At 34.5% G+C, this 12,643-nt stretch overlaps 1 protein-coding gene across 1 annotated transcript; it reads left to right on the top strand.

Annotated features, from left to right (window-relative positions):
- The first annotated feature begins 787 nt into the window (after positions 1-787).
- Positions 788-6,368, top strand: E2F3 (E2F transcription factor 3). Its single transcript, XM_020365717.3, has 14 exons — positions 788-1,195; positions 3,043-3,247; positions 3,436-3,489; positions 3,605-3,690; positions 3,796-3,884; positions 3,988-4,042; positions 4,392-4,444; positions 4,531-4,581; positions 4,698-4,746; positions 4,855-4,920; positions 5,014-5,090; positions 5,193-5,421; positions 5,592-5,658; positions 5,763-6,368. Exons 1-14 carry the CDS (start codon positions 998-1,000, stop codon positions 5,885-5,887), a joined length of 1,404 nt encoding a protein of 467 aa, XP_020221306.2. The 5' UTR covers positions 788-997; the 3' UTR covers positions 5,888-6,368.
- The last annotated feature ends 6,275 nt before the right edge of the window (positions 6,369-12,643 follow it).

The raw sequence follows: 12,643 nt of genomic DNA, 5'->3' as shown, positions 1-12,643 counted from the left end.
CAGTGCTTATAAGCAGAAAAAAGTGGTGAAATTTCTTTTATTTATTTATTTTTAGTAAAGGACCTAATATAAGATAAATAGAAATTCAGCAAATAAGAAACATAAAAAAAACTCAGTCCAATTTTATAATATATAATAACAAATACATGTAATATATTTTTTTTCTGATGTACATACAGTAATTTATGCTCATTAAAGTTTATATATATATATATATATATATATATATATATATATATATATATATATATTTTAAGAATGTTCATTTAACTTTTACGAACTTTAAAACATAAATATTTCTTTATTTCATACCCTAAAAAAAAAAAACTCTTATTTCATGCTCAATTGATCTTAAATAATCGCATCTGATTTTTCACTTAATATTATTCATCACATTCTGATGTAAGCAAAGAAAGTTAACAAGATTCTTTTAATTCTCACTTCTTTTCATAAAAGATCGAATATAAAATAAACAGTTAGACAGCAAAAAGGAAATAAAATAAAAATCATACCATAATAATATACTGTAGTTTGTATAAGATAAAACAGTTAGGAAGTAAAAGAGAAATAAAAAAAAATCTTATTCCAGTCTAATTTCATGATAATAAAAGAATTTGATGTGTAATAATTTAAATTTTGTAGTTTGTAATGTGATACAATACAAATTTAATTTTTTTCCCCCATGATAATTTCTAATTACAGGGATAATTTAATTTGAATATTGTAATTTGTGATATGTATCTATAATAATGTGATAGTAATTTTAATTTTATTTTTGGCGCATGCAGTTCCCTCCACATCTATCCGAAACCAAATTCCCTCCTTCCCTCGTTTTCTGCTCTGGCCTCCTCTACGTCCCCAACTCCCTCTTTTTTCTTCCAAACCCTTTTCCCTCTCTCACTTTCTCTCTCTAAACCCCACTTTCTCTCTCTAAAACCCTACTCTGCTCCTCCGATCTTCCCCGCTTCGCTCCAATTCTCCTCCAACTTTCCGCCTCATGTCATCCGCCGCCGGAGCTCCCGACCGCCGCGCCTCGCCGCCGCAAGGGGCTGCCGGCGCCGCCAGCCGCCCGCCGCTCAAGCGCCACCTCGCCTTCGCCACCAAACCGCCGTTCGCGCCGCCGGATGAGTACCACAGCTTCTCCACTCCCGACTCCCGGCGCGTGGCCGATGAAGCCGTCGTTGTTAGATCTCCGGTGAGACCTTCTTTCTCCTCTCTCTGCTCTTAATTTCGTTTTGCCTTTGCAGTCTCAGCTCCCGAATCTGGAATGTTCCTTTCCGATTGTGCGGTTGCGATAGCTTGTGGTTTTCTGTCGATCTTTTTTTTTTTTTTTTTATTTTCTTTGAGAATTTTAGTTGGATTCGCGTTTACAAGCTTTTAATTTTGGTTTATTGGAGCGGGGTGTTGTTTCTGTTGTTTTTTTTTGGTTAATCTATTAATTTATTAATTATTAATTATAATTATTAATTTCACGTGGAAAAGTCAAGTTAATTTTTCAGCCTCCGACCCAAACTCGAACTGGCTAATCAATGTTGGGGTCCTTCTTGCGAAGCTTCGGTAGGTGCTTAGTGTGGTAGTTATGTGCGTTAATTAAGTGGGGGGAGGAGACAGAGGGGGGACAGAGAGAAGGATGATATAGTGGGAATTTAAGGTCTGTGATTTGGATCAAGTTTTTGAGATGGAAGGAATGGTTTCTATTGTGTATTGTTGAGCGACTTGTGTGGTTATTTATATACACAAAATTTAGAAGAGTAATGCAATTATGTGTGCAACACATTTATTTTTTACATGTGAGGTTCCCGGTAAAGTATGAGGTGCATGTTTGGAGTGGTGGGGATTCAAGACGGTTTTACACAAGAGGGGAAAGACCATTTATATAGTTTAGGTACTTTTGTCTTATCCATCAAGGGTGTTGAGTCTTTGGCGGACAGTATGATATTAAGTTATATAGATAATTTGAAAGAGTAGAAATTGTGTTCAGTTTTTTCATGCAAAGAAATGGGACATTGAATCTTTGGGGAACAGTGTAGCATGAAGTTATATGGATACTTTGGAAGACTAGAAATTGTGTTCTTTATAATGATAAGAAATGGGACATCGAGACTTTGGAACTAATTAAACTACAGACATGGCAATGGCTAAAGGCAAAATGTAGACCCAATCAGCTTTTTTTGAGCCGATGTTTGGAACCCAGTTGTTTGTTGGGTGTAGTGTGACAAGGGAGAAGTTAAAGGTTTTATATTTTGTGAAATTCTTGTGTAAACATTTCTTGTGCTTATTCAAGATTATATTGTGTGAATAAATATTTCTTTGGCCTTTTGATAAAAATATACACAAAATTTTGATCTATCCTTAATGTTTAGGGATTATGATCATGGTATTTAAGGAAACTAAAAGAAAACAGGAAAACAATAAATCAGGGAAATAGAATCAGAATAACATATAAATAAAATCTCAACCTATCTTAACACTCCTCCTGAAGTCGGAGCATATATTTAATATTATATGAATCTAACTTGTTACAAAAGTATGCTATTTTGGGTCCCTTTGATGAAAATGTCATTAAGTTGATCCTTGGAACATTTATGGTCTTTGCTTGCTTTGAAGCAGCTAATTCTTAATTGCAGAACAGTTATGTTTTGGGAAGACAAATTGGTTGTGCATTTTTGGTGTGTTCTCATTTGCACTCTTGCAATACATGTTTATACTTGTTAAGTGATACATTTTGCTATGTGTTGTGTTGTTTGTCTAGTTTTAGTGGATGGGTAATGCTTGCTTATGACCTTTATTTGTGATTCAGTGTGACGAGGCTGAATTGCTTTTGTATGTGTGTATCTCCCCTTTTTTGTTGATATTTTAAGGAACGTTGTATTTAGCACCATTGTAATTTATCGTACATATCAAAGGATGAATTATTACCTTTGCTTGTTTGGTTGCATTATATTTTCTGCATCTCAACTATATGTTAATGTGTGTATGTGTGTATCTTTGGTCATCTCCATTTTGTGTTATTTTATATATTGAAAGTGATGGTGATGCCAGTACATGAAGCGGAAGAGTGGAATGAATGACACTGAAGGAGAGTCGCAAGCACAAAAGTGGAGTAACAGCCCTGGATACACTAACGTTAGTAACATAACGAGTAGTCCCTTCAAAACTCCCGTGTCTGCAAAAGGGGGAAGGACACAGAAGGCAAAGGCTTCCAAAGAAGGCAGATCATGTCCTCCGACACCGATCTCAAATGCCGGTGAGAAATTTTTCCTTTTATGTTTATTGATAAACAATGTTCAGTATTCCGTTTGAGAAGATTTTATTGCTTGGAAACAGTTGTTGTCCAAAATACAAATTATGATTCACCTACCTATTCCTTAATCCTTGCTGTGCTCTAGCCCATAATATATTGTGTTTAATCAGACTGTTTCTTGTGACATGCAGGTTCCCCTTCTCCTCTTACTCCTGCTAGCAGCTGTCGTTATGACAGTTCCCTAGGTAATTTAAGAAGCAATCTTAATTTTATAATTTATTTTCATTTCACTTTTCTGTTATGTTTGGTTAATGGAGTTATTTGCATGAGAAAAGAATGACAAAATCCATAACATCGCAGGTCTCTTGACAAAAAAGTTCATCAATTTGGTCAAGCATGCAGAGGATGGTATTCTTGACCTAAATAAAGCAGCAGAAACTTTGGAGGTCCCCCTTATTTTTCAAAAAAGAAAAAAAGAAATTCAATGCCAAAATATTGATATTTATTCTTCCTCTATCATATATGAATTTAAATTTTTAACTTTTGTACAGGTGCAAAAGAGGAGGATATATGACATAACTAACGTTTTGGAAGGCATTGGTCTAATTGAAAAGAAGCTCAAGAACAGAATACATTGGAAGTACTGTGACACATTTTTAATACTTCTTTAGTACATGTTCCTTGAAGTTTAAATATACGTAGTTTTAGAGCAAAATTCTTACATCAAAACTTGTTTAATCTAGGGGAATTGAATCTTCTACTTCTGGTGAGGTGGATGGCGACATCTCTGTGCTTAAGGTAAGTTATGTAGGTGTTTTTTTTTTCTTTTGGTGAATGACCTATTGTCACCCAACTGACTAATTATTACAAAATTATACGTGTTACATACGTTTTTCATGCATCCTTGTTACAATCCATGATGTCTATCTATAGCAAGCAACATTTATTGGATCCAGATCATTGTTGGTCAAGTTCTATATTTATTTTGATTCATGATATGAAACTATTTAAAAGGATTAAAACAACCTGGTAGTTAGTGAAATGTTACAGTATATTGTTAATTATGATGTTGACCTTGTGACTGACTTAGTAGCATGTTACAGCATATTCTTAATTACACTGTTGACCTTGTGTCCATGTCTTGCAGGCAGAAGTTGATAAACTAACTTTGGAAGAGCAGGGATTAGATGATCAAATAAGGTTATATGGGATCTTTGCATTGGAAAAAGCTGAAATATGCTATTTAAAACTGCTGGCCAATGCTGATTTTTCTAAACTATTGGCAGGGAAATGCAAGAAAGGCTGCGGAATTTGAGTGAAAACGAAAACAACCAGAAGTAATCTACAAACCTTTCATTTCTGAGATTCATTTTCCCTCTCCCCTCCCTTACATAAGAAAAAGTAAACTGTTGTCTCTATATTATAAATTAATACCAATTTCATTTCTTTTCAGGTGCCTTTTTGTGACCGAAGATGATATTAAGGGCCTACCTTGCTTCCAGGTCTTTCTTCTTTAATATCAATTGTTATTATAAACATTGCTCTTGCTTTATTCTCCTGTTATTATTAAAATTGGCATTTTATTAATACCAGTGCATTTCTCAAAGCAGAATGAAACTCTAATAGCGATAAAAGCTCCACATGGAACCACCCTGGAAGTCCCTGATCCTGAGGAAGTAAGTTTTGGGCATAAATTGATGAAAAGTTCGCGAGCTTTTTAAAACTTATGTTTCTGATGCATGGAGAATTATTGCTTCTTTATGCATCAGGCTGTTGACTATCCACAGAGGAGATATAGAATCATTCTTAGAAGCACAATGGGTCCCATTGATGTCTACCTTATCAGGTATAAGTGTCTAGGCTAGTTTTATTTTTCTCTACTTTTCTAGTTAATCTATCTGATTATGCATTGTCCACTTAATTCTTGGTATTTTGCAACTGCTTCCAGTCAATTTGAAGAGAAATTTGAAGAGATTAACGGTGCTGAGCACCCGATGATCCCACTTGCATCCAGTTCTGGGTCCAACGAGCAACTATTGACAGAAATGGTTCCTGCTGAGTGCAGCGGAAAAGAACTTGAAACTCAAACTCAGCTCTCTTCTCATGCATACTCTGATCTAAATGCTTCACAGGAGTTTGCTGGTGGCATGATGAAGATTGTCCCTTCAGATGTTGATGTAAGTATATCATAATCAAGATGTGAGGTTTCCCCCTCCCCTTCAAATTGCCATAATGTTTAAGTTCTTCTGATGATATTTTTAAGACTCAGCATTTGTAGGTTGGATAAGAGTTCTTTGGTGGAATGCGTTGGCACTGTTTGCTGATATTCTTGGTATTTTTTTTGTAGAATGATGCAGACTATTGGCTTCTATCAGATGCTGATGTTAGTATAACAGATATGTGGAGAACAGACTGTATCCTTTTCAATCTTTCTTGTTTTTTTATCCTGACTCACTTTTCTCTGTCTTATGTCTTATTTGAAGTACTACACGTAATTCCTAAACTTAAAGCAAAACAGCTACTGTTGATTGGAATGGGGTAGACATACTTCATTCTGATTTTGGAATCGTTTCCAGGCCTCAAACTCCATCATCTGGGTTTGCTGAAGTTCCACCAACAGGAGCTAACTCTAGTCAGAAGTGATTTTGATTTGCCTCTGCTGTCAAAATGCCTTCATCCTATGCACAGAGGGAAACTACTTCCATAGAGTGATCGCTAGCCTTGAGTATGTCAGGAGCTGTTGAATGTCAAGCTGAGTGGTTGCTTTATTTCGGTTAAATTATTTACTCTGACGAATAAACTTATTTACAGTAGACATACTCTGCTGTTAGAGGATTTAGCTTGGAAGGTAGAGCAGTTGCGATTAGTTTTATTACAAACTGTATGAAATGTAAACAAGGTAGTCTCATAATCAGTATATATTGTCATATGATTAGCCATATTTGAAGTCTGGAATCGTGCTTCCAGTTTTTTGAAGATGAGAGCAGCTACATATATGCTGACTGCAAACGTACAAGGGTGTACTGGATAATATTAGGAGAGGACCACCTCGTTATTGAATTCATCATGTTTATAAACATGTCATAAACAGTCTAATGATAAAATTATGTCAATTACTTTGCTACGCTTCTCCATGTTTTGTATACTTAAGATTAAGAATAAAGGGTTCTTGAGAATCATTACTGGAGTGTTTCAACCACTCAGCACAGTATAAAATATAAATATTGTATTCTTAAGCATAAATTTGTTTGCTCCAAGCTTGGAACAAATGAACTGAATTTGAGACCCTCCTAAAGACTTGGTTAGAATGTTAGCAATTTGAACCGACGAATTTAGTACTAATCTCCTTGGATTGTAGGTCCTGCTAAACAAAGTGGCAGTCAATTTTTATGTTTATATCCTTGGATTATAGGTTTTCTCAAACAAAGTGACGGTTAATTTATATATATATATATATATATATATATATATATATATATATATTTTTTTTTTTTGAGCATTGGATTAGAGTTAATTTGAAGAGCTAGCTGATTGTCGTAATACAATTTCATTTGTTGGATTTCATAAAACTTAACACTTGAATTTGTTGTTTAATCCACATCAATTCACAAGTGGTTCTATGCATAACTATATTTTGGTTTTTTATTTAGATCTAGCAACATTTGCCTTTTACACTTTTAAGAGGATGTTTTCTCTAATGGATATATTATATATAGTATTTGGAAGTAGATTGTCCCATTTATGCGGCATCCTACTCAATTAACATCAAAATATCCAGAGATTTAGGCATCTCCCTTATCTTTATACAATAGACATTATCTTGTAGCCCCTTTTAACATACTTGAGAATGGGAATCTCAATATTCTAGTGAATAATACGAGGAACTCGAATGAATTGACTCAACTCTAACCGCAAAAGAGTTATAAGATGTTGTAATTGTTAGATAAACATTTTCTAATTAGCCTTCTATATTTTTATGTGTTTGGAAATGGTTCACCTACCTTTGCCATTAACTTTGATTTGAATCCATAATATTATCAATAGGCGTACAATTAGTCATTCATGTCTCTTTGATTATCTTGAGCATACTTCTTTTGTTAAATAACAATGTCCGCTTTGCATTGAGATATTTCTATGTCAAGGAAGTATTTCATACATCCAAGATTCTTAGTCCGAAATGAGTGAATAAGTGTTGATTTAGTTGAGAAATTTTAGCATCATTTTCAATGACTATATATCAACATAGACAATTAGGAAAACACACTTTCCAAGAGAATTATAACAATAAAAAGAAATGAATGATCCATTTTACTATGCTTTTAATCCCAAAATTTTGTTCAACATGAATAAATTTTTCAACTCAAGCTCGTGGAGACTATTTGAGTTCATAAAGTGCTAGGAAGTTTAGTAAGCTTACCAAAATTATAAGTAGTAAGATAGACAAAATCCAAGTATCATATCCAAAGAGATTTGTGTAATACTAATTCAAATTTAATTCTAATTAGATTTTTTTTAAAAATATTTTAGTTAGGAAAACTAAAGCAAAGACTTCAATTTAAAGAAAAATAGTAAAGAAATATTTTTAGGATTTTTTAATTGAATAAAATTGCAGAAAATTGTAATGAACTAAAACATTAGGAGTTTGATTTTACAAACATTTCTTACACGTATCAATTAATTGCAAATTAAGTTTTAATCTTTATTAATTCAATGACCAATAGTTACATTTTAACCGTAATCTTTTATATGAGAAATTTTTAATTCCTTAATTAAAATTTTAATTCCTTGAAAAGTTAATTAAACAATTTGTATTAAGATTAGAGGTCCAAACATTGACTAATAACCTTACACTATCCCTTGTAATAAGTTATATTAGGTTCTTCTAGTTCACGATTTCAAATGTGTTTTTTTATAATAATATTTAATTCTAATAAATCTAATTATGGGTAATCAAGTCACCAAAAAACATTAAGAGTAGAAAGAAAGAACAAGTAATTGAATAAAAGCTTAAATAAACAATTAAAAGGAGTCTATGAATTTTGGTCTAGTGACATCAATTTCTAACAAGAGTGGGTGCTACTAATGGACATGTGAAAAAAATAAAATCGATTAAGAAACATAGAAAAATGGACGTGTTATATAGTGAGCCTTTTTTCCTAATAGGATCATGTTAGAATATGAGATAAGTTATAACTCTTCTTTGTTGGACCTTTATATCTCACTAGAAATAATAGGCTTGATAGCCTTGTACTTAAGCACATTAAATTGGTATGTTAAGTGAAACATCTTCGAATATAAACCCCTAAAAGTCCTCTTGCATAAGCATGATAAGTTGGTGCTTAAGTGATGCTTGATGATGAAAATTTCTCTCTCTAATCTCTTTTAAGCGTGAGTATATTTCACCTAAGTATGACTTATTAAAAAACTCTATTCTCACTTAAGTCACACAAAATTGATATGCTTAAGTGAGTTTTGCCTTTTAAACTTGTCTCCTTCCAAAATCTCATCCTATAAAATATGAATTAAAATTAGAGAAAAAATTAAATAGAACCATTAAATTAAGCAAAAACTATTTATCTGTAAATTTTATAAACTTCAACTTCAAATATGGTTCAAAACCATAAAATATTTAAAATAATTGTCATTAATGTTTACAATAATAAATCATTTATAGTAATTATCGAAATCTCAAATTTAAAACGTCCCCAAGTCAAAATAAGTTAAAATTGAACAAAACTAACTAACAATCACACAAAAGAAAAATATGGTTTGAAATTTATCATATTCGGTATCCATTGTATATGTTTTCACTTTCAATTCAAGAGTACATGTTTTTTTACAATTAAATCACAAAATATAGTGCCCACTACCTCACTCATGATAATAAAGTAACAATGCGAAAATTGCAATATTTCCTTAAAGAAACAAGAAAAACAATTAATTATTGAGGAACTTCATGAAACTTGAATCTCATAAGAAGTTTTTCACTTAAACACAATTATATCAAGATAAGTGTATCTCTCAAATCACACTAAAACCACACAAAGCAACTTTTTTTTTAATCTCTCTAAGAAATTGACAAATATAATATATGCATGCAAAGATCACTAAAGACTTTCATTGACTTGTAATATTATGGTCAGACTATAAAGAATGAGTTTTTCATTATAATTAAATTCACCACAAGAAAATAGGTGAACATCATCTAAATTAAATAATTTTTTTAATCCACACTTTTCTTATTAACTACATCCCAAACCTTTCAATAGTTTCATAATCGATCACATTTTTTATTCTAACTCACCTATATTTCATATATACATATATATATATATATATATATATATATATATATATATATATATATTCTAATATAATCTTTCTTTTTATCTTTTCCTTTTTTGTTAACTGTTACACTTCTAAATGTGAGGCCCGTTAGAAAGGCCCAAAAGCCCCTTAAATTCCAAGACTATATATGAGGCCCAATAGTAATTTCTAAATATTTCTTTCTTTCCCTAAAGTCTCAACCAGCCCAATATATAGTAACCTAGCTCTAGGGTTATGTTACGAGTATTTAAGAGAAAAGAGATGTAATGAGATAATATGAATGAAAATTTTCTCAGTTTTATATTTCCTTCTTTTATCTTAAAATTTATAGTAGTGTAACCCTAACAATCTGGTGCTTTCATTCAACCTTATGCCTCCCAAAACCACCAAAGACTTGGAAGAGGCCATCCAAGCCATGACTGACAACCTCCTTCAATACCAAAATCAACAAGAGCAACGTTTGGATCAAGTTAATTCTTCCATGACTACTCATCATGATGCTCTTACCAGTGTCCTTTCTTCGTTGATGGATAAAGTGGCTGCCCTCTCCCTACCCGAACATAATACAACCGCTGATTCCTTGGGCTCTATGGGGTTAGCTTCCCCTACCATGTTCCACGTATCACCTCATGGCACTATCCATAACTCCACACCTCCTGGTTTTGCACCCCTACCCATTCTTTCTCCCCATTTACACCTCCCCATATTTCACATTCCACCGCCAACCCTTTTAACCATTCCCAGCCTCCTACGTTTCATTCCCAACCTCACCCACCTCCCTTACGTCTTCCCAAGCTCCAATTACTTCCCTTTGATGGTTCTTCCCCTCTCGATTGGCTCTTTCAAGCTGAGAATGTTTTTGCATTTCACCATACACCTCTTGAGCAACGTCTCTCCATGGTTGCTTTTTATATGACTGGTGATGCCCTCTCTTGGTACAAATGGCTCCATCAAAATAATCAACTTTATGATTGGGACTCTTTCACCCGAGCCTTGGAATTATGTTTTGGACCCTCTACTTATGAAAATCATATGGCCGCTCTTTTCAAGTTGAACCAAATAGGGTCGGTGGCTGATTACCAACTTAATTTTGAACGTCTCTCCAACAAAGTTTTTGGGTTTCCACCTGAAGCTCTCCTCAACAGCTTTATTTTAGGTCTTATTATAGAGATTCAGAATGAACTAGCCCTACTTCGACCTCTTAATGTGTCTCAAGCCATGGGACTTGCTAAACTGGTGGAGGCTAAACTAAAAGATTCAAAACCTAAACCCAACCCTAAACAATTTTCCAAAGTTCACTCTCCTTCCCTTAACCCTACCACCACACCCTCCCAATCCCTTAATTCTTCCACCACAACCTTACCCGTTAAGAAACTCACCCCCTCCCAACTACAAGAGAGGCGCACTCTTGGCTTATGCTATTATTGTGATGAAAAATACCACAGTGGCCACTGTTGTCAACCCAAACAATTTAACCTCTTTTTGGTTGATGAGGAGGATTGCCTATCCCCGAATTTTTCCCCCAACTCACCCTCACTACCTCTTCCTTCTTCCCAAGACGACCCACCTCTCATTCATCTCCAACTTTCTCCACAAGCCCTCAATGGTTCCAAATCCCCTTAAACTCTTTGTTTTCATGGTTCAATATCTGGCCATTCCGTTATTGTTCTAATTGATACCGAGAGTTCGCATAACGTAATGCAACCTCGTCTTGCCCTTCGCGTAGGCTTACCCACTTCCCCTACTCCCACCTTCCCAGTCATGGTTGGTAATGGTGACTTCATTTATTGCAGTGGTTTTTGCCCAAATGTTCCCCTTACCCTTCAAACTCACACATTTACCCTTCCTTTTTACCTCTTACCCATACAAGGGGCTGATCTGGTCCTAGGCATGGCTTGGCTCAACACTCTTGGACCCATCATTTCTGATTTTGTTGTTCCTTGCATGTCTTTTAACCATAACGATTCAACCATCACCCTCACCGTCTCTACTTCTTCCACCCCAATGCCTTCCACATTCAACCAATTTTGCCATTATCTTCACACTGACTCCATTACCTACCTTCACATCCTAACCTCTAATCCCATATCCACAACTACTTCATTGCCTCCTTCCCTTGATTCCTTGTCTCCTGATATTAAGGAACTATTACACACTCACTCCAAAGTTTTTGAGTCACCCTAGGGTCTTCCTCCACCTTGTCCCCATGACCATGCTATACCCTTATTAACCAACTCTAGCCCAGTTCGTGTTCACCCTTATCGTTACCCACACACTCAAAAAGAAACTATCTCCCAAATTGTGGTTGACTTACTTTTTGAAGGCCTAATTACCCCAAGCCATAGCCCTTTTTCTTCCCCGGTTCTACTGGTGCAAAAAAAAGACAATACTTGAAATTTTTGTGTTGATTATCGTGCTTTAAATGCTATTACAATCAAATACCGATTTCCCATTCCCACCATTGATGAGCTACTAGATGAATTGGGTCACGCTACTATATTTTCTAAGATTGACTTATGCTCCAGTTACAATCAAATTTGGGTTTGACCAGAAGACACACATAAGATTGCTTTTCACACTCATGATGGCCAATATGAGTTTTTGGTGATGCTTTTTGGGCTTACCAATGCTCCTTCTACTTTCCAAGTTGCTATCAATGATCTATTACGACCTTTTTTCCGTCATTTTGTTCTTGTTTTTTTTTTATGACATATTGGTTTTTAGTTCCTCTTATGAAGATCATTTGGTTCATTTAGATTCCATTTTACAATTATTGAGTACTAATTAGTTTTATGCTAAATTCGTCAAGTGCTCATTTGCTGTCCCTACTATTGCTTATTTAGGCCATATCATCTCTTTTGAAAGGGTTCATCCTAACCCAGACAAGATCAAAGCCATATCTGAATGGCCTCCTCCGCACTCCATCACCACACTCCGCGGGTTTTTGGGACTCATTGGATTTTACCGTCGTTTTATTCGACACTATGCTACTATAGCCGCACCCCTCACAGATCTTCTTAGTGGTACCACTCCATTTCATTGGAATTCAAGTACAAAAGATGCTTTTACAAA

Source organism: Cajanus cajan, chromosome 7, assembly GCF_000230855.2.
Source record: "Cajanus cajan strain Asha chromosome 7, NIPB_CcT2T_4, whole genome shotgun sequence".
Classification (NCBI taxonomy): Eukaryota; Viridiplantae; Streptophyta; class Magnoliopsida; order Fabales; family Fabaceae; genus Cajanus; species Cajanus cajan.
Note: the sequence above shows the minus strand (reverse complement) of the source record. Positions and strands in the feature narration are given on the sequence as shown.